This window comes from Mauremys mutica, chromosome 21 (assembly GCF_020497125.1).
Source record: "Mauremys mutica isolate MM-2020 ecotype Southern chromosome 21, ASM2049712v1, whole genome shotgun sequence".
NCBI lineage: Eukaryota > Metazoa > Chordata > Testudines > Geoemydidae > Mauremys > Mauremys mutica.
The window spans coordinates 13,044,278-13,064,837 of NC_059092.1; the positions used below are offsets into that span (position 1 = coordinate 13,044,278).

The 20,560-nt window shown below is 45.4% G+C and overlaps 1 protein-coding gene across 11 annotated transcripts in view; it reads left to right on the top strand.

Annotated features, from left to right (window-relative positions):
* The window catches only part of PRDM2 (PR/SET domain 2), a 129,961-nt gene extending 109,681 nt beyond the window's left edge, over positions 1-20,280 (top strand). For 10 of the 11 annotated variants that reach the window (XM_044995928.1, XM_044995923.1, XM_044995930.1 and 7 more), the window contains 2 exons: positions 15,482-15,620; positions 17,284-20,280. In XM_044995928.1, the coding sequence (XP_044851863.1) occupies positions 15,482-15,590 (109 nt within the window). In that variant the 3' untranslated portion in view covers positions 15,591-15,620; positions 17,284-20,280. Of the gene's footprint in view, positions 1-15,481; positions 15,621-17,194 lie in introns of all 11 variants that reach the window. The other variant, XM_044995927.1, reaches the window with a different exon arrangement.
* Positions 20,281-20,560: the final 280 nt, after the last annotated feature.

Sequence of the window (20,560 nt, forward strand, 5' to 3'; positions counted from 1 at the left end):
ACACCCATCACTACATACCTGAACACTTTGCAGAGTCAGCAAATTAAGCAGAGAGGCTAGCGTCTATCAGTTGGAGTTTCCTCTGCATTTCTGTTCATCCCCATGGGAAAAATGCATGTATAGTACTTTTTTTAAATTAATGTGCTAGGTGGTGGGATTGGGGAAGTCAAGTTAAAAATTTGATTATTTGTCTAATAGTATTCGTGCCCCCGCCAAGAACAGGGTCTTATTCTGCTAGTTGCTGTACATATGCAGAATAAGACAATCTCCTCCCCCAAAGAGCTTACGGTGTAAATAGCCAAGAGAGCTAAAGGGAGGGAGGGGGAACAGGCACAGAGGTGTGAAGTGACCTTCCCAAGGTTACACCTGCAGGTCAGTGGCAGAACCAGGATTAGAGTCCAAGTTCCTTGATTCCTCAGTGCTCCTTCAACTGCATTTAGGCCAGAATGTAGTGAAGTTTTAGTAATGTTTGGTTCCTGTGTGGGTGAATTCTATGGCCTGGGATTAACCCCAAGAAGGTCCCATCTCCGGCACCAGTCCTGATGGTGCACAGTTTTGTTACTGAGCTGGGTCACTGGCAAGATCCTGGAAACAGAGTTGGCCTGTTAAGTATCCTTAGCCCAGATCATTTAGCACTTTGGACAATAACAAAGCAGGGCTCTATGAGACGTCAGTGTATGCGGGGAAGCCCCAGGGTGCTGTGCTTTTGACAGTCCGTGTTGCTGAAATTGTGCTGTTGCATTCTGCTCTAGTTGCAGTTTTCTTATGGCTGATTCAAGCCCAAGTAAACTACGCTGCCATAATCTATGTGGGAGGTTATGGCGGGCCTGAGTATTGTGCCACAGTGTTCTAACCACTTAGCAATGGTAAAAGGTGGATGCTGCTAAATGAAAGCCCAGCTTTAGCTAAGAGTCCAGAACTGCTAAACTGCAGGCTGTTTTGAGCTGTTTGGGTGGCATATAAACCAGGGAGAAATATCTATTTTACTTTAAGTGTGGTAAAGCAGTCATGATAGGGTTAACTGGGTTAGCCAGAATACTGTGGGGTAGTCATGGTTCAGTTTTTGTGGGAGTTACACAAAGAGAGAGAGTTATGGCGCAGTTAAATAGAGCAGCAAGTTCCCAGCCTGTAGACCTGTGAGCAGACTTGGTTTTGTTGCACTGAGTGTTCCGTTACAAACATATGTCCCTAAAATAAATTCAGGCCTAAATTCCCAAGGTGTGGGCCATCAGCAGCTCCCATTGAATCAGCAGGAGCTGGAAGTGCTTGGCACCAATGGAGATCAGGCCATCAGCTTGTAAAATGACCTTGAAGAGGAAATGCACCCTAGCTGATAAAGCCATGGATAAGAAGCTGGGATCTTGGGTTCTAATCTCAGCTGCTTAGTTACTGACTCCCTGTGCAACCTTGGTAAGTCATTTGACTTTCTGTGCCATGGTCTGGCTCACTAGGGAAACTAGGTAAAACGGAGGATCTCCCTGATGACCAGGAGCTGCAGCTGACCTGACCTGACCTTTGCATGGTAAGTAAATTATAAAATGCAGGGTGTATTAGAGAATTAGAATTAAAGTCTTGGAAGTAATATAAAATTTTACAGCACAGCTGAAAAAATGAGACACCCTAGAGCTTATAATAAAGCAAAACAATGCATTAAGGCGTAACTATTTAGGATCACCAATGTCCCATATTAAATTCTAAGAGAAGATTAATGCTTTTTAAAAAAAAAAATTAGGATATTACAGACAATGTTTTTGAGCTTTAGGCTGCGATTTGCAAAAGCACCTGAATGTTAGGTGCTCAAATCCCAGTGAAATTCAGTTGGAGTCGGGAGCCTGATTTTAGACTCCTTTGTGAATCCCAGTCTGAGTATTAACTGTGCCCACATTAGGGGGGTGCTTTGGTTTAACTATCAGTACAAAACCTGTGTGTGTAGACGAGTAAAGAGATCCCTTTATAAATTCCAGCCTCAGTGCCTAAAATTAGGCTTCTAACTCCATATTTATGCCCCTATTCAGAAAAGCTGTGTGCCTACACTTGCCTTTGAAGTCCACGGGGCCTGCAGAAGCTCAGCACCTTTGAAACTCTGGCCACATCTATTAAGGTGCCCAAATATTTTTGTTTCAGTTTTAATAAAAAAGATGTGAATACAAAGATCTGCGTCAGGGATGGGCAACTGGCAGCCCAGCAGCTGCATCAGGCCTGCCACAGCCCAGCTCAGGGCAGGGGAGCTGGTGGCGTGAGGCCAGGAGGGACGTAGGGTGGTAGGGCTGCCTGAGTGCAAACAGGCATCACATGATGCTGGGGTGAGAGGCAACAGTCTGAAGCAGGGGACCAGGCCCAGTCCTGTGGGACGGGAGCTGCCACTGCAGGGTGAGTGTGGGGTGGGCTCGCTCTCCAGCCCCCCTGTTCCAGAACCTTCTACCCCTCAGAGGCAGGACTTGACCCAACCCCACCCTAGCTTGTGTCACACCCCCTGGGAGGACCCAACCCAACACACACCGCAGCCTGCCAGAAGGTTTTAGTGGATTTTGTGATCCTCTGCTACCTTATAGCTGCCCATCCCTGCTCTAGGTACCTTAATACATAATTAATGCAGCAAAATCTCAACAACATTGAAGTACTCAGAAAAGGAATTCTTCCAGCTTACTACCTACTAAAAAGAAAAAAGCTCCACTCTACCCTTTCATCATTCTGTGAAGCATACTCAGCCCTCTCCAAAACCCTCTTCAACAGATGTCTTTTGCAGCCGGCCTGGAAAGTCACCAGATTTGGGCTATTTCAGATTTATATGACTGAGGAGCCGAAATTTAGGCACACAGATTTAGAAATATTTGTCAATGTCAAGTAACTTCCTCCAGTTGCTTAAATTTGACGGGCATTTTACTGCCTTGTAATGTTGCTGATGGACAGTGGGGGAGGGGGGGAGAAAGCACATTCTTCTAGATTTCACGGATCATCTGGACTTGTTAAATATGGAGAGTGTGAATTTAGTGTGGCATTGCATCAATGTCAAGTTATTTAATTATCCTTCCTAAATTCAGGGGAAAACCTTTCTCACTGAGGTCACTTATCAATTGTTGCACTCATTGATCAGAAATCATCCCAGGGGCTGGCTAAATGATTTGAACAACCTAATGAATATACGAGTTCAGTTGGAAGTAGATGGATTTGTCATTTCAGAATAAATTCCTGGAATAATTGCATGCAATCTCTTCATAAAACTGTCTAGGGAATAATACACATGGTCTGAAATGAAATATGAGGAAATAAATCTTTTTAAAGGTTCTAGCAATGATATAAACCATGTTTCAGTGCATGTGCTAATAATCATCTAAATAATTGATCATGGTATGGAAAGCAAATAGGCTTTTACTTCTGGAGTTGTTGGTGTTTTAACTTTAAGTGTGGGGAAAGTTCTATGGGCTGCATTATACATAAGGTCAGACTAGATGATCACATAGTCACTTCTATGAGCTGAAGTCTTCTGACCTTCTATTCCTAAAATGCTCATTTTCTTGGTACGTGTGTATGGTTTAAACAATGCGCCATCACTCTGATAGGAGGGATGGAAGAGCATGGTCTTCAGCTGTATACCATCTAATAGCTCCATTATCCCTATCTAATATGAATGAGTGAATCTCAGACTTGTGAAGCATTTAATTAACATAGGTGGGGGCCATAGGCGCTGACTTCCTCTCTACCTCAGAGGTGTTCGACCTCTGCCCCAGGACCTGCCCCCACTCCATCGCTTCCCCTAAGGTCCCCTCTGCCTCACCTCTTCCGGCCCCACACTGCCTCTACCCTTCCCACCTCTTCCCCGAGTGTACTCCGTCCCAGCTCTTGTTGACAAGTGCTTAAGACCTTATCTTTGAACAGGTGTAGCACTCCCCATGCTTTGGAGCAGGGACTTGAAATTTGGCAGAGAGTGTGGCCTTTCTATCAGAGATGTGCCTTTTGCCATCCCCAAGAAAAAACATCTGGTTTTGACCAAGTTCTAATCCTTTGGAAAAAAAATCAGTTTGCAGATGCTCAATAGAGACATGCTAGAGCTTAGCAGATAAAATCTCTCCAAGTGGGAGAGCTCTGTGTGGTGGCTTTAAATGTTCCAGCCCTGTTTGACCCACATAGGTGTCAATAGGATGCCATTTCTGTTTTGCTTTTTTTAAAACCTGGGAAATGACACACACAAACTCAGTTACAAGAAAGTTGCACAGTCAAGCATTCAAAAGTTAGGAAATGCCAGAATTCAAGTTGCCCGTGCAACCTTGACTTGGCCCCTTTGTACATGGATGTTGTTATAGCCTTTAATTACTTGACCACATACTATTTTTCCACGGGACCCCTGCCACAATCAGTGCACAGGATAGGGACCTGCTTTGGGGATGAATCCGGGCATGTGATGCAGGAGACTGTAGGCCCCCTGATTCTGTGTTGCAGACACTGGGTGGCATGTATGTAATGTAGTGATTGAGGCAGGGGATTGCAGGAAGAGAAAATGGATGGTCTCATGGCTAAGACGGGAGAATGCTTTGTCGGAGTACTGGGCCCTGTCCCTGCTTCTGCCACGTAGTCCCTGTGTGATGCTGGGGAAATCCCTTAAATCAGACCTCTCAGAAATGGTCACTAACTCTGTGTTTCTCAATTTCTGGAGGCCCAAAACTGAGACATGGGGCCTGATTTGCAGAAGTGCTGAGCGCGCACAGTTGTAACTGAAGTCTATGGGAGCGGTGCTTGAAAATACAATGTTCTATTGTTCTATGAAATCTAAAAAATCAGATCTTGGGTGTCTCAAATTGGGCACCCAAAATTAAAGGGATCTTTGGACCTTAATTTTTCTGTGCTTCCCCCTCACCTCCCAGGGTGTTGTGAAGAACTCAGATACTATAGTGATCAGCCCTGTAGGGCAACCCAACAGGCAGTTCACAAGTCTGTCTCCAGAGCAGGGTTTGCATAGTGTACTGTAAATAAGGCCTGGGGGCACACATTGAACAACGGGGTTAAAAAGAAAACATTGAATAGCAGCTCATTAAATGAACCCAGTCCAATCTGTGTGCTGAATGTGGCAGGGATCCTGTGGAAAAAATAGTGTGTAACCATGCAATTAAAGACCATTCCATAATGCAGATGCACCCAGAGGCCAAGTTAAGGTTGCATGGGCAACCTTAATTCTGGCATTTGCTAACTTTGGAGTGCTCGATTGCGAGACCTTCATACAGTAGTCTTTTAACAGTTTTTGTGTGTGTAATCAATATCAAGGCCGTGCAGAGAGACTTGGACAGATCAAAGCCCCTTTGTGCTAGGAACTCTGCAAACATACTCACAGTCCCTGCCTGGAAGAGCTGACAATCTATATAGATCAAAGTATGGGTGGGGAAACAGAGGTGCAAAGAGCTGATGTGACTTGTCCAAGGTGCCACAGCAGGTCCTTGGCAGAGCCAGGTCTCCTGATTCTCAGTCCAGTTCTCTATCGATTGGACCATCCTATCTCTCCAAGATAAGAGATCCCTCTTGGGAGTAGGTTTCAGAGGGGTAGCCATGTACTCCTTGTTGGTTTTTGCTCTCAGGAGTAGCTCCTCTTCCAAAACCCCTTTCCCACCTTCCCTGCAGCATCTTTACTGTTCCATTACATGAAATAGCAATATTAGGGTAATAAGAGATAAAAATGACAATAAATTCACCATCATCTGACACGTGGCAGCTGGAATAGGTACCCCCATGCTATTTCTCCTCGGGGGTAGAAATTTACATTTATTAGTACTGAATCTTTTCTCTCCCTGCTGCTCCCAGCTCCCTCTAGGTCACCTTGCAGTTTGTCTTGTCACTTCTTGGTTGAGTTTACATCAAAGAACAGCACGAAGCAACCATTCAAGTAAATGCACAGAAATACTTGACTTCTTGGGTTAGGTTGAAAAAAACAAAAAAAACAAAACCACCCACATCTAGAAGATTGACAGATGCTTTTCCGTAGTGACAATAGCAGGTTGTTCTGCTGATGATAGTTTGAGAACCAGTGACAAGCCTTCCAAAATAGGCATAGCACCTCATGCTCCGTGATCCTTTTAAGTTTCACAATCCAAGCAGGGCTGGCTGAGTCATTCCTTGGATCTGAGAACTGTCAAGGAGCTGTGAGAAGTGGCTTTGGTTGATTCAGCAGGTGACACTCCATTTTTCTGAGTCATTTTTGGCCCAGTGCCCAGACTGTGTGCTAGATGGCATTGTGCTTCTGGAGCAGTGCCACCTTTCAGATGAGATGCAAAACAGGCAGTAACCACTTGTCACTATGCCACTTAAGAAGAGTGAGAGGATAAATCCCGGTACCAGGGCCCAATTCAAGGTAGAGCACAGAGTCTACATCAGTTCCTCCTGCAGTTTTAATTGGATACGTTTCCTTTCTTGTCTGAACCTGTTGTGTGCTGTTGCTCTGCATAGGCAGGGTACATACTATAGAAGTGAGAGTCACCGTACCCTGAAGGGGAAACTCGCAGCCAGGGGAGGGTAGGCGGTGTTTTCATTGTTGCTCTCCTCACGAGGGTTCTGCTGGGGAGACAGAAGCTTTTACTCCTTTGCCAAGAGCTCCCCAGGAAGCCCTGCCAGTGGAGGCTGCTGTAGGGATGAGCTGAATCAGTGCATCTCCCAGTTGCCCTGGCTATATCCTGTCCATTGGAGGGAAGATTGTAGGCCCCTTGTACAGCTCTGTTGCCTCCTCTAAGGGCATTCACTCCAGCAGGAGCTGGTGCAGCTGCCTCTAGGCAAATCCAGCCTGCTGGGTTTAACAGCCTATAACTACACTATGGGCACTACAATGGCACAGTAGCTGTAGCATAGACACCACCCACAGCAAGGGAAGGGGTTTTTCCATCGCTGGAGGTAATCCACCTCGCTGAGAGGCAGTAGCAAGGTTGACAGAAGACCTAGCTGCATCTACAGCAGGGGTTAGGGTGCCATGCTCGGGGGGGGTGTGAATTTTTCACACACCAAACCACATGCCCCCTTTCTCAGGGAATCTAAAACTGGAACCCTAAGACTCACAGTCCATGCACAAATGCGTATTAGAAGTGTAACCTATTGTGCAGTATGTGTTATGTAACCCCTTCTGTGCCTGGGCCGCAGACAACATGAGTCTGCTAAGTCTGCCAACTAGGGCACTTAGCCCTTTAGTTCATGATCTTAGCTTTGCTGGCCCTAGCTTCTATCCCCAGTAACAATCAAAGTGACTGTTATATTACACTAGCAACTAGACTGACTTGCATATGCTTCAGTCCCTTGCAGTACTGCCAACACATTATCACATCAAAGCGTCTTTTAAATCGGCTACACCCAAAGCATTTTTTGCTGTGCTGATCCTTCTGTGCATGTTGTTTTGTCCGAAGCAGACTACGTAACGAGAGATGCAGGGCTGAACCAAGCCATTTCAGTTCTGCTAGCCCTTAGTGCTAACCGACAGTGTTCTCTCGAGTGTTCTTTTTATAACTCAGCTGGGGTGAGCACATTCATATAGAGGGTAAATGGAAATTGTATGAAGTCTTCCCGATCTATGATATACTTTCTGTTAATATTAAGTGATGAGCTTTATTCGTTCCCCTAACCAAGAGGGCAGTTCAGTGCACATGGATGACTTTTATCAAACTATCCAATTAGATTATATGGCAGCATAAAAGATGCATGTCAGTACTTCTAGTTTTAATCCAGTGTTCTTCACCTTTTGGCACTCCGAACTCAATGTGCGTCTTAAAAAGGGCCGCGAGACACATTGCTGAAGCAATCCAGTCCATCTCACTGTAAAGGCTCAGGCCGAGATTTCCAAAAGTGACCAGTGATTTCTGGGAGCCCAACTGGAAACACCTCGATGGGACCTGAAAGCGCAGAGCATCCACTCTCTGAACATCAGGACCCTTCAAGCCTCTGTCGCTGGGCTCCCAGAAATCACTATTTGCTTTTGAAAATCTTGGGTGTAATTGTTAATGGTGAGTAAGATGTCACTTTGTTACATGGATTCACCTTCTAATATGTTCAGTAAAAACTGCATCAGGTTTTAAACAAAGGGTGAGGTTTTCAGGGGTCTCAGTGCTGGCCTAAATCCTGTCTGGAGTCTATAGGAATCTTATCATTGGTTTCAAAGGGAGCAGAGTTGAGCCAGCCCCTGAGCACTCTTGAAAATGTCACCCTTAGGAGGCCATCTGCACAGTGAAACTGACTTGGGATGGCCTGAGGGAGCAGTGACCATTGTCATGATATCCCCTAAACCACCATAGCTAGACAGTCCTGCTCTGCACCCCTAGAAAGCCGGGCACTCCAGCTTCTCACTGATAAAACAGCTTTTTCTAGCTTTGGTGGTTTGAGAGAACTGGCCATAAAATCACATTATTTGGATTATGCCTTTATGTGTCCCTTTGTTTGGTGCCTGTAAAATCAAATCCAGCCCCGTTACCCAGCCTCCCTCCCACTGGTCTGAGTTGAGCACGGAACACTCTCAAAAGAACTGCAGTGGGACACTTTGAAATCCTCCTTTTTGGTAAGCAGTATAAGGACTTTCCAGTTCCTAAGTATATGGCTGTAGAGTAAAATGTGCAAGAAAATCTGTCAACAAATTTCTTTTGGTCCAGTAGGCCCTCCCTTGTTTCCCTTCAAAAAGTTCCTTGCTCCACAGTACAATCTGTGGAACTGATATTTCTCCATGTCCCCTGGTGGCTGTTCAGTGTATTCACTCTCCCAGTAAGCACTATTCTAATGCAGCTGAGAGAGTGAGTTGGTTTAGCAGGGTAATGTACTCGCAGTGTTTCATACCTGATCCAAAGCATGAAGTACTAAAAGCCCTGTTCCCAGGAGGTTAAGCAGCCCAGTTTTGCAAACCCGGAAGGCTGGCAGTTTGGAGAAGTTTCAGTAAAATGTGTGAACATTCGTGTGCTTGTCCAAAGAGCATTTTTGAACCTATTAATGTCCATCTGCATCTGCTGAAGTTGATTTGCTTATGGATCTTAAATTATGATGATGGAGAGCAATGAACATGCTCTCTGTCGGGGTCAGCAACCTTTGAGAAGTGGTGTGCCAAGTTTTCATTTATTTACTGTAATTTAAGCTTTTGCATGCCAGTAATACATTTACAGGGGCCAGCGGATGGAACCCCAGACTGGCAGCGGGCTGAGCCAGCGGGGCCGGCGGCGGGCTGAGCCAGTCAGGCCCGCCCTGCTCAGCCTGCTGCCGACCTGGGGTTCCGTTCATCCAGGCAGGCAGCGGGCTGAGCGGAGCCGGCAGCCGGGACCCCGGCTGGCAGCAGAGGGCCACTAAAAATCAGCTTGTATGTCACCTTTGGTATATGTGCCACAGGTTCTGACTCCTGCTATATGTTAGGAACTAAACCAAATTGTGGAGTGGGGACATGGGGCGGGGGGGGGGGGGGGGAGGGGAAGAGACTTCTGACCCTGTACATATTTTGTTGTTAAATTAGGGGATCAGAAATTTAAACTCTCCAAGAAAAACATTTTTCAATTAAGTCAAATATTAAACCCTAAAATCCTCACTACATTTCCTTTAAATTTTGTCCTCTGCACCATATACTAACAGTTATTTTGTTACTATACTGCCCCATTCATTATATCTCAGCAGGATCTCTCATCCTTTTTGGATCTCCTATCTAGCAATCATGACAAATAGCCTCCGGGCTTCATTCCCATTAGTTACAGAGCTGATGATTTTGGGATTTAATTGGATAATGTGGAGGGCTGACAGACACCTTTCAAGAATGTAAATTGCTCACCTGTGATGGAAGACAAGCTAATTTGCATGAAAATGCCAAGTGCTCTTTGTAAAGGAGGGGAGTGCACTGTTTAATGGACCTTCTTCTAATGGGCTAGCTAGATTACACATCCTGCTTCCAACCCAGTGTTCAAGGATTTGGGGAGGTCGGAGCAGTGGACATTAGAGGTTTTGGAAAATGTTACTTTTCACTGAAAGGTAATTGCTTTCAAATCCTTTATCTCTACATTTCAGAGCATTGCGGTAGATTCTATTCGTGTAACTCTCTCTAAAATCAACGGCACAGCCGTCCAGCATACTGGAGCTGTGTCCCTAACTGGTCTACACTACGACTTTAGGTCGAATTTAGCAGTGTTACCTCGATGTAAGCCTGGACCCGTCCACACGACGAAGCCCTTTTTTTCGACTTAAAGGGCTCTTTAAATCGATTTCTTTACTCCACCTCCGACGAGGGGATTAGCGCTGAAATCAGCCTTGCCAGGTCGAATTTGGGATAGTGTGGACGCAATTCGATGGTATTGGCCTCCGGGAGCTATCCCAAAGTGCTCCATTGTGACTGCTCTGGACAACGCTCTCAACTCAGATGCACTGGCCAGGTCGACAGGAAAAGGCCCATGAACTTTTGAATTTCATTTCCTGTTTGGCCAGCATGTTTGCAGCGCTCATGCAGAGCTCATCAGCATGATGTGCACATTGCTGGGGCACATTGCCCGGCTCGTACTTTGTGAGAAGTCTAAGACCTCTCGTCACCGCGCTGCCGTCGCCTCCTCACCTGGTTTTGCGTGAAACAATTGTCTGCCGTTGCTCTGACAGAGGGAAGGGTGACTGACGACATGGCTTACAGAGAACTAAAATCAACAAAAGGGGTGGCTTTGCATCAAGGAGAAACACAAACAACTGTCGCACAGAATGGCCCCCTCAAGGATTGAATTCAAAACCCTGGGTTTAGCATGGCCGTTGATTTCACAAAACAAATAGGTTCAATTTCCTGTTTTGATCCATCTATATTTTACATCTTAGGCTGGCAGAAGACTGTGCAGTATGACTGCAAGCCATCGTCATCTCCTGGGTGCTCGGCAGAAGATGCTGCATTACGATTGCTAGCTGCCATAATCTCCTGGCTGCTCACCAGAAGATGGTGCAATATGAGTGCTAGCCATTGTCATCCCCTGGGTGCTCAGCAGAAGATGGGAATGACCTGGCTGAGTCACTCCCATGTCTGCCCACGTGCCCCTGACTGATCTCATCGAGGTCAGCTAAAAGAGCACCCAGGAATATGACGACGATGGCTACCAATCATAAAGCACCGTCTGTTGCCAAAAGGCAATGAGCTGCTGCCATGTAGCAATGCTGTCCCACATCTGCCAGCACCCAGGAGACGTACAGTGATGGTGAGCTGAGCAGATTCCATGCTTGCTCTGGTATGGCGTCTGCTCAGGTAACCCAGAAAAAAAGGCACAAAATGATTGTCTGCTGTTGCTTTCACAGAGGGAGGGAGGGAGGGAGTGGAGGGCCTGACAACATGTACCCAGAACCACCCGCGACACTGTTTTTGCCCCATCAGGCATTGGGATCTCAACCCAGAATCCCAATGGGCAGCACAGACTGCGGGAACCATGGGATAGCTACTCACAGCTACCCACAGTGCAACGCTCCAGAAGTCGATGCTAGCCTCCATACTGTGGACGCAGTCGGGAGACTTAAAGCACTTAGAGCATTTTGTGTGGGGGGACACACAATTGACCGTATAAAAACGATTTCTAAAAACCCGACTTCTGTAAATTCAACCTAATTTCGTAGTGTAGACATACCCGGAGGAGCCTTAGGTCTTCTCTACGTGAGCAAGTTGCCCTGGTTTAACTGAAATCAGTTTTTAAACCAGTTTAGTTAATATGGTGCAAACCCCCCTGTGAGGACACTATTTCAGTTTGAGTGTCTTACTATAATTTAGTTTAAATCAATTAGAATTTTATTTACCAAAACAAGCCATACCAATATGACCCCCTTTATATCAGTGTAACCGTGTCTATTCTAGGAGGTTGTAGGTTTGCCAATTTTGTTTGGACGTATTCCTGGAGGTTTCAACACGACATAATCTTTAATTAAAGATTAATCTTTAATTCCTGGAGGGTGGCATCCTAAGCCACTGCACTGATTTATCTAAATCTTTTTTTTTTAAACCAATTTAGTTAGATCAGTACAAAAACCTTGTGCAGACAAGCACGTAGTGATACTTGTCTTTGGCGTCTTTGCCTTCCCCCTGTACACTCCGTATCTTTTCTGAGGTCAGCCTGGTTTCTGCAGCGAGAAGAATCTCTTGTACTGTGGTGCAAGGGTGGACTTGATACACCACTGAGGCTGGATCATAACTGGGCATCATCACCACCACTGGACATCTTCAGAAATTCTCTCCCCTTTGCTCTGCCCCCCTGCTAGCAATGATGGGGGCATCAGTGGGGCACAGGGGTTTGTTTACAGTGTTAAAAACATTAGTGCCTCATGGTCATTGTTGTCCCCAGGTGGGGAAGTAGCAATGGTGGGAGAACATCTGCAGATGTCCAGTGTCCATGCAGGCTGGCGGAGTGATAACTGGTTCTAGAGCTCGTGCAGCTGCAGGATATTCAAATGCTTTAATGTGCGTGCAGTGGCTTATTGACGATTTGAGAGTATCTCTCACCTGCTCGCTGATCCACCTGGCCCAAAAGCAGAGCTGCGACTATAAGAAGAAGCAAGCTCATGAGCCTCCCAAGAGGCTAATTTAAGGTCAGTAGAGACCTGGCTTGTTTTTCTGCGGGATCCAATCGTTGAAGTTGTTCATAACAATGCAGGGCTCCATCCTCACGCATTCAAAACACTTTGTGAGCATAATAAGCTCCATAAATATTGCAAAAATACAAGTGGAACAGAGGAGCCTTGTGTTGCTGTTGCAGACAGGTCCAATGCATCCTACATCTGCCCCAGATGGGCGTCACATGGTGTTCAGGGCATGATCCCCTGTGTCTGTTTGTCATTATTGAGTTCATACCTGATGCATTAAGTTGCTACTTCAGTGTCCGTTCACTCTGCCACCTCTTGCCTGGCTCTAGTCAATGCTACGCCTTCTCTCTGGCTGGGAAGGCAATGGCACCACCATGTGGGGGATTGTAATGTACTTCTCTGAACAGGACTCTTGCTGCAAAGGATGGGAGCTGGCTGCTGCTCTGATGAGTAGAGGTCCGTGTGTGTCCCATCACACAGGCTGGCGTGCATTGCCATAAATGATGATTAGTTTGCACTGAGAAAGTTCCAAGTGTTGTGCCTTCTTGCAAAGGCCCCAGCCTGCTGTGTTGTTTAAAACGTATTCGTTTCCTTGGTTTTTATCACATCTTTGCTTTAAGGTCATGGTTCAGTGAATACTTTCCCACCCCTCTCACACAGGGTGGGATGTCTTCCCTTTATTCTTAGCTGGCTGACTTTCTGAAAATCCCCACTTCAGTGGTGGTGTTAGAACTTGCTATTTCACAACACAGCAAAATAATAATTATACTACAACTCAGCACTTCTCAGTGGAAGATTTCCGTGATCTGCTCGTGCACTCTCCCTTTGAACTGCATTGAGTCCTACTAGGTGAGGAAAGCTTTGAAGGGACAAAATGGGGGCAGAAGGGCCAGTAGCAAATATCCCCTGAACAGGACTGTCCCTCCTAAGCAGGGATGGACAGCCGGTGCATGTCTGATCTCAACTGACAGCTCTGAAATGAAGATACCAGCCATGGATTGAAACCAGGACCAACTGGGGTGAAGATAATCTCTCCCCCGCACACACACACAATTCATGCCACTTGTGGATGGATAAGGTTACCAAAGAGTCCACCAGTTCTTCCACACCACAACTTGGGCTCTCCGTGGCATGTAGCTGGACCCCATTCCCCCACCATCCCAGGAGAGTAGGAGAGGAATAGGAGCTTCAGAACAGTCCATGGTAGAGGATGGAAGATAATTTGCACAAGCTTCTCCCCTCACAGCAGCAGGGGATATGTGGATTCTTTACACACACTCTCTCTCTCTCTCTCTCTCTCTGTTGACCTGATGTGAAGTCTCTTAGACCTTGTGTTCGCTAGGAAGAAAGGTGTGTTCTTGAGTAAAAGCCTAGTGAAGACAAGGCAGATTGTAGTTTTCACATTAGCAGGTCGAGGTAAAGACTATGGGGAAGTCTACACATATTAGACCTACAAACTGCCTTGTCTCCATTAGGATTTGACCTCTTGAGTTACCACATGTTAGCTAACTTGAGGCAAGAACACACCTTTGCTGGTGAAGATGGATCCTGATGGAGTTTGAGGACTGCCAACGTAATGGCACAGCGACGGTTTTCCCACTGGCAGCCTTGCAACAGACAGCACTCGCTAGCCTTTGGCATGAGAAACAGTCCATAGTTAACCACGGGCTTTAGTGATTTTTAAGTAGCGAACACGAGAGAAAATGGTCAATAAAATATCCGGGAGTTAATTTTCAACCTCAGTCTGGGCTGTTTAAAAAACACGGAACATATTTGTGCAAATGGCCGTTTCTGCAGTACTGGCAACAAGTGTTCAAAAATCATGAGATATTTCTTTTAAACCAGAGTGTTTTTTAAAAAAAAATAGATGTTTGATTCTTTTTATCCTTTTCTCTTGGTCTTTTAGCCTTTTACATACTCTTTTCGCCTTGTCATTAGCTTTTATCACCAACCCTGAAAACTAGAAATGTAATTTTTTTATTTTGAAATGAAAGATGAGATTCTCACATAGTCATAGGATCCAGGGACCTGGGGCTGAAGGTAAAAAGCGAATATCAAAAGCCTTGCAGTAAAATCATAAGAGTTAGCCACTCTGCTTTCGGTTATCTGTGTGTGCAGTTATCTGATTTGCAAGTGCTTTCGTGGTGATGGGGCATGCAGCTTAGGAGTGTAGTTGAACACCTTGCCCTGTTAGTGTATGTGGTTCTTTATGAAATGTGAAATGCCTTTTGCATCAACACAGATGCAAAACAATGACATGGCAAATGACAAAATAGACTCTGACCCTGCCAGCTATTCTGCACAGGGGGCCTGCTGCTGTCACAGCCCTATTGACTATTGATGTCCAGTTTGTCTTTCCTGGAGGGTTCTCCATATACTTATTTGAGCTTGGACATCGGGGAGGCTGCTGGGCGGGGGGGAGAACACACTCAAATTTCTCCTGAGTCTTTTCACTTCTCACCTAAATTGACTAGGGTCACTGCAGAGCAACACAAGACACTGCCTCATCCCCATGAGCAACCTCTGCAGCACCTCCAGCCTGGGTATAGAGCCTTTATACAAAGTCTGTTGGAGCCAATGGAAGGTCTCCCACTGACTTCAGTGAGCTTTGGATCAAGCCCGGGAAAGGTACCCAGGCTTTCATATGATACTGGGCCACCAGCCTGGCAAGTAGGTTGGGGTAAATGCAGGGCCGACGGGGGCTGTGGGGGGAGCCAGTACAAATTACCAGGGCCCGGCAGTCCGGAAGGGGGCCCGGGGCCTGGCTTCCCCGGCTTCGTCAGCCCCGTTTAGCCGGTCCACCCTTGCTGGGGGGCCCAACATTTTTTTTTCCACCAGGGCCCGAACCCGCTCTCGGCGGCTCTGGGTTAATGTTTGAAACGAGATTGTGTGTTGGGTATTGTGGCCTGTCTCTGCTTTTATCCCAAATACGATGTGTGTGTGAGACAGTTTCTCCTGCCTCTTTCTGCAGTTACAGACTCCGCATGGCCTCTAGATGTCCCCCCTCCTCTTCTCAGAACACCTGCACCAGGCAATGCAAGAAATCCAGCTGCACGATGGCCCACTTCTTCAAGGAATAGACTCTCCTGCTGCACATCAAACCAAAACAGGTACAGCAAGGTGGTCGCCCCGTGGCACTGACAAACATGCAGCGCTTTGTGATGTTTGCATTTCTATAGCCAAAGCACTTTACAAATGTTAGTTCACCTCAGAGAGCCCCTGTGAGGCAGTTAATTATGGTCCTCAGTTACTGGTGGGGAAACTGAGGCACACTGGCTCAGTGACTAGCCCAAGGTCACAAAGAGAGCTGGGAACAGAACTCCATATGTAAGTCCTAGTCCCTTGCTCTAGCCAGGCCCATAAGACCATCCTTTCCTCTTGTTCTGGAACACCTAGACCCGCTGGACCCACAAGTTCAAGTCCTGGCAGGGTTGCCTTAGCTCTCCATTCTCCTGCAACAGGAGAACAGAGTTCCACTCCATGCCCCGTGCATGAGCCTTGTGGAAGAGGTCGTAAAGCTCACTGTGCCGCTCCTACAGGTGGATCTTTGCCATTTGCCCTTGGCAATTCTTGTAAGTGCTCCGATTCTCCATTCCTCCCGTGCTGCTGGGCAGGGACCTCTGTGCCACTTGCTTGCCACCCACCACCTCACACAGGGCTGGATTTCATTTCTGCTGTTGGTAGAAGTGCTGAAGTGCTTTGAGAGCCTTTGGGACAAAAGGGCCAAAGGCTTAATGTCATGCTATTTGCACCCAAGCCACCACGGGATGCCTTGGCAATGTGCCAATAGCTTAAGAACTAGACCTCTTGCATATTAATTTACATATTTAATAGTCTTGACTTCACTATTTGCTTCTTTGGGAGGAGGCATTTTTAATACAAAAAATATAGTGTCACAATGCATTGTAAGTACATTCGGTCAGATCCTCAGCTGGTGTAAATCAGCAGAGCTTCATTACTCTCTGCTCCGTACGTCACAGGAAGTTTTGACTAATCCAGTTAGTTGCGGAAGCCCAACTCAGTAGTAAAGTTTGTTGAAAGCTGCTAAGATGCTGATGGATAGAACTCTAGACTGAGACTCAAGACCTGGATTTTAGTCCCGGCTCTATCACTGGCCTGCTGGGTGACCTTGTGCAAGCCACCTCGTCTCTGTGCCTCAGTTTCACCACATGCAAAATGGGGATAATGGGCTCCTCTGGGCTCTACTGATGAAAAGCACTACATAAGAGCAAGGTATTATTACTAGTCATGTGAGTAAAGTTAAGTACATGTGCAAATGGCTGCAGGGTCGAGGCCCTGGATGGGTGCAGGGTCTTGTACCCTGAAATAGGTTTATATTTGGTTAAACTAAACTGTAAATGAAATAGAGAAAATCAGTATTATGGGGAAAAGTTAGTAGGATAAGACAACCAAACTGCCTCCTGTACTACAAGGAATGGTGGCGAATAGTAAAAAGTTAACATTAATTGGACAGTGATATTTAAGTTTCCCCTGTTATTTCTTGTTGTAAGAATAGGGGAGACTGTGACTTTTCACATTCCACTTTGGGTAAATGGTGACTTTTCTATGGAGACCACCGTTATTCCAGGTGACTATGTGTATGTATAGGCACAGGACAGTGCTGAACTGAAAAGATGAGGCAAAGTAATCCTTAGATATCATAATCTGTTCTGTTCATTCCCAGTTCGAGTGGGACCAGGAGTTCCTCAGGAAAAAGCGGGGCCAATGGTATTCTGTGCCAGAAGCACTGGCATCTTGTTGTCTTCTTTGCAGAGAGCGAACCATGAACTACGGAGGCCGGTGAGAGGATGATTCTGTAGCATCCCCTGCAATGTGAAGTCCGCTCCTCCAGAGCCAGTGGAACAGCATGGGAAAACATTCAGAGAGAATTGTAGGTTGTTTGACCACGCTGGGAGGGCAGGCAGATTTGGGCAATTCTTCTCTTTCTGCTGGAACATAGAGGGGTTGGACATACTATGCAATTACATTTTCAAAGACTGTTACGTCATTTTATCTTCTAACTGTACTGTACACTCTATAGAACTGGGCAACCCATGGAAAATCCACCCAGTTGTGCAGAGTTTGAGGTGTTCATATCCCAAATCTGTTGGTACCCCAGTCTGTCAAGCGTGTATCATGACCTTTAAGATGTTGGAACATTGCAAAGGTGTGATGCCACTGCTTTTAGAAGATGGTAGGACCCACATCTCCTGGAAACGCACCTGTTAAGTGGTCTCTGAAATGCAGTGATGGCATCAGTCCAGTTTTCTAATGGGACAAGTGTTCATTTTGCAAAAAGCTTCTGTTACATATAGCGCTAGCTTGGCACCCGGTCGTTGCTGCCAGGACTGAGTTTTACAAACATTTCTAAAGTGCCCATCACAGTGCACAGTACAAAGCAACATCTTCCCCCAAATAGGGAGGTTAGTAGTTGTGAGCCTCCGTTAGAGCCAATCTAGTTTGGTTAGGCTTAGAGAGGAAGGAGCCATAATTGTGGACCACAGCCTGTAAAGACCAAGTTTCAGGGTGTTGCAGTTAGTGAGAAGGCTGAACAAAGATGTATTATCTCTTGCTTATAAAGGGCCATGTTCACGCAGGTCTGTCATATGGCAGAGGTGCCCTCTTCTTGCTTCCACGAACTTCACCTTTGTAGTGTACCGTTGAAGGGTTCCTTCTACGTTTCCTCTGTAATTAAGTACGTATCTTCACCCCATCAATGTCGTTTGAGAGGTTGGGATTTTCAAAGTAGATTAAAGAGAATTTGGTGCCCAAGTTGCCTTGAAAGTCACTGGGAGTCAGATGCTGAACTCTACATCTGGTGAGGGAATTATTTTTCCCCCCTAAAAAAAAAATTCAATTAAAACATTTTTTCCCAAAATCGTGGGAGGGTTTTGTTGAACAGCTAAATATGTGGAAACAAACAACAACAAAAAATTCACAAGCTGCTTCTCCCCACCCTCCCAAAAAAGTCAAGAAAAATGTTCTTTTTATCAACATGGTGTAGCTGCTGAACCTTTTTTGTTTTTGTTTCTCTGTGAAAAACTGATTTTTTTACCATGATAACATGAAAGTTTTCAACAAAAATGGAATTTGTTTTCACAAAAATAATCTGTTTAGTCAAAAAAAAAATTGGAGAAGTGCTGATGCCCATAGGCTGTTTTCTGAATCCTAGCTGGAATGCTTTCCAAGTGCAATTGGCATGGAGGGCATATGGAGAGAGGCAGGCTCCCACACACTTAAGGACTGAATGAACCATAAAGAGTCAGATCCCTTCTACCACTGAAGTCGTGATGCCTGCAGGTCACGGCTGAGGGACCCAAGATGAGGGCACTGTGTGGAAAGCTTTTGCTGTTGCTGGCTGTTCTCTACCTCCCCCGTACCACAGGGATCTTATTCTCTAGCACTTGTCTCATCTGGCATCTTTTGCTGGCACTAAATTCCTTTAACAAAAATCATTACAAACTGCAGTTGAGATTTTCATAGCTCCTTAATGAATTTGGATGGCCTGTTAAAAACCAATGTAAACTACATATCCAAAGCCACTGGGCAGCTCTGAAAATCCCAGCACACAGATAAAACAACGTATGGGTCTTAGATATGTCTAGGAGCTTGCCCCCTTGTACCTAATCTCTAAGTTACAGGCATTTAACTTCATCTAAATGTCTTCACAATAGACTCTGCTGCACTAGATTCAGCAAATTCTCTTTTCTTTCATTTATCTGTCCTTGTTTCTTCCTTTTTTCATGATCCAGAATTTGAATGGTAACACCTGCACTAGAGTTCTTTAGAAAATGGGCGATCTTCCTGTATGTTTTGACAGCACCTAATGTAGCAACAAATTAGAGAGAAATTCCAACCAATAGCCTGTGTTTTAAAGCACCACTTTGAGGTATCCCTAACATTTCCAGTGCAATGTTGTTAGACAACGAGCATGTTTACTAAGTGATGTATTTTCACTTTTCACTTAGTGGCTCTTGCTTAAGAGACGCCTCATGTTGCAGCCTGAACTATACCTAAAATAGCCCACTCTTTTGGGACTTCCCTCAGTATCTAGGAGTGGGCGAGGTGTGTTTAAAAATGGAGATTCTGGCTTGGATTCTGCTGGGCTTAGTGCCTTTATGGCAGACCTATGACATTATTAGAGCTGAATTTTGTGCCGTTTACTTTTTTTTGTTTTTTAGAGTGATATTAATGATATTTTTCAAGAAACTCAAGGAGAGAAGTGTGTAAATGCTGTGCTATATGAATATTTTTCCCAGAGCAGTTTTGGTTTACCATGCAAACCTGTAAATATGTATTTACAATTTTAAAAGCACGTCTTTACGTCCCTATTGTAAATGCTCCATTTTTAAAGTTTTATATCTTGTTACTCCACTAAAGATTGCAGCATCTAGCTTGACATTGCATCAGTCCACCCTGAAACTCCATTACAGTCTGAGCCATGGTAGAAAAATCTCCATACCATCAACAAGAAATGTCCCATTGTTGCAGTAAACTTTTCAGCGCTTTCCCTGAATCAACAAAAGAAGATTCTTTGGGGGCAGGGAGTCCATCTTTGCACAACAATTGATTCAGACTCATAGCATTTCTGTATGATGATGGGGACTTTTCACCTCTGCATATTCAGGAAAATTCACCATTGTTTTCCAGGGCAGAATTTCAATTTTGCAACAACCTTCCACCATGCCTGCTGGTGAAACTTGTGAAATTTTGCCTTTGACCTCCTCCCCACAAAATCACAAATTCTCATGAAAATTCAAGGAGGGGTGGGGGGGGAAACCCTCAGGTTTTGCATGTAGAAATTTGCAAGGCTAACACTGGTAGCTCTGCAGCACTCTCATGACACTTGTTTTTAAAATAAAAATGTCAGTATAAACAATGTGAAGATGTGGTGTTACCTGGTGGGGCTTGAGTTGTGAACATTGCTCTGGAAAACTGAAGACTCTGTTTGTCTGCCATGTAAAGAAGAAACAATAAACTAATGTGACAAACTGCTGTGTGGGAACCGTTACTGACTTGCCAGCACTTTCAGTCCACCAGGTTTGAATCA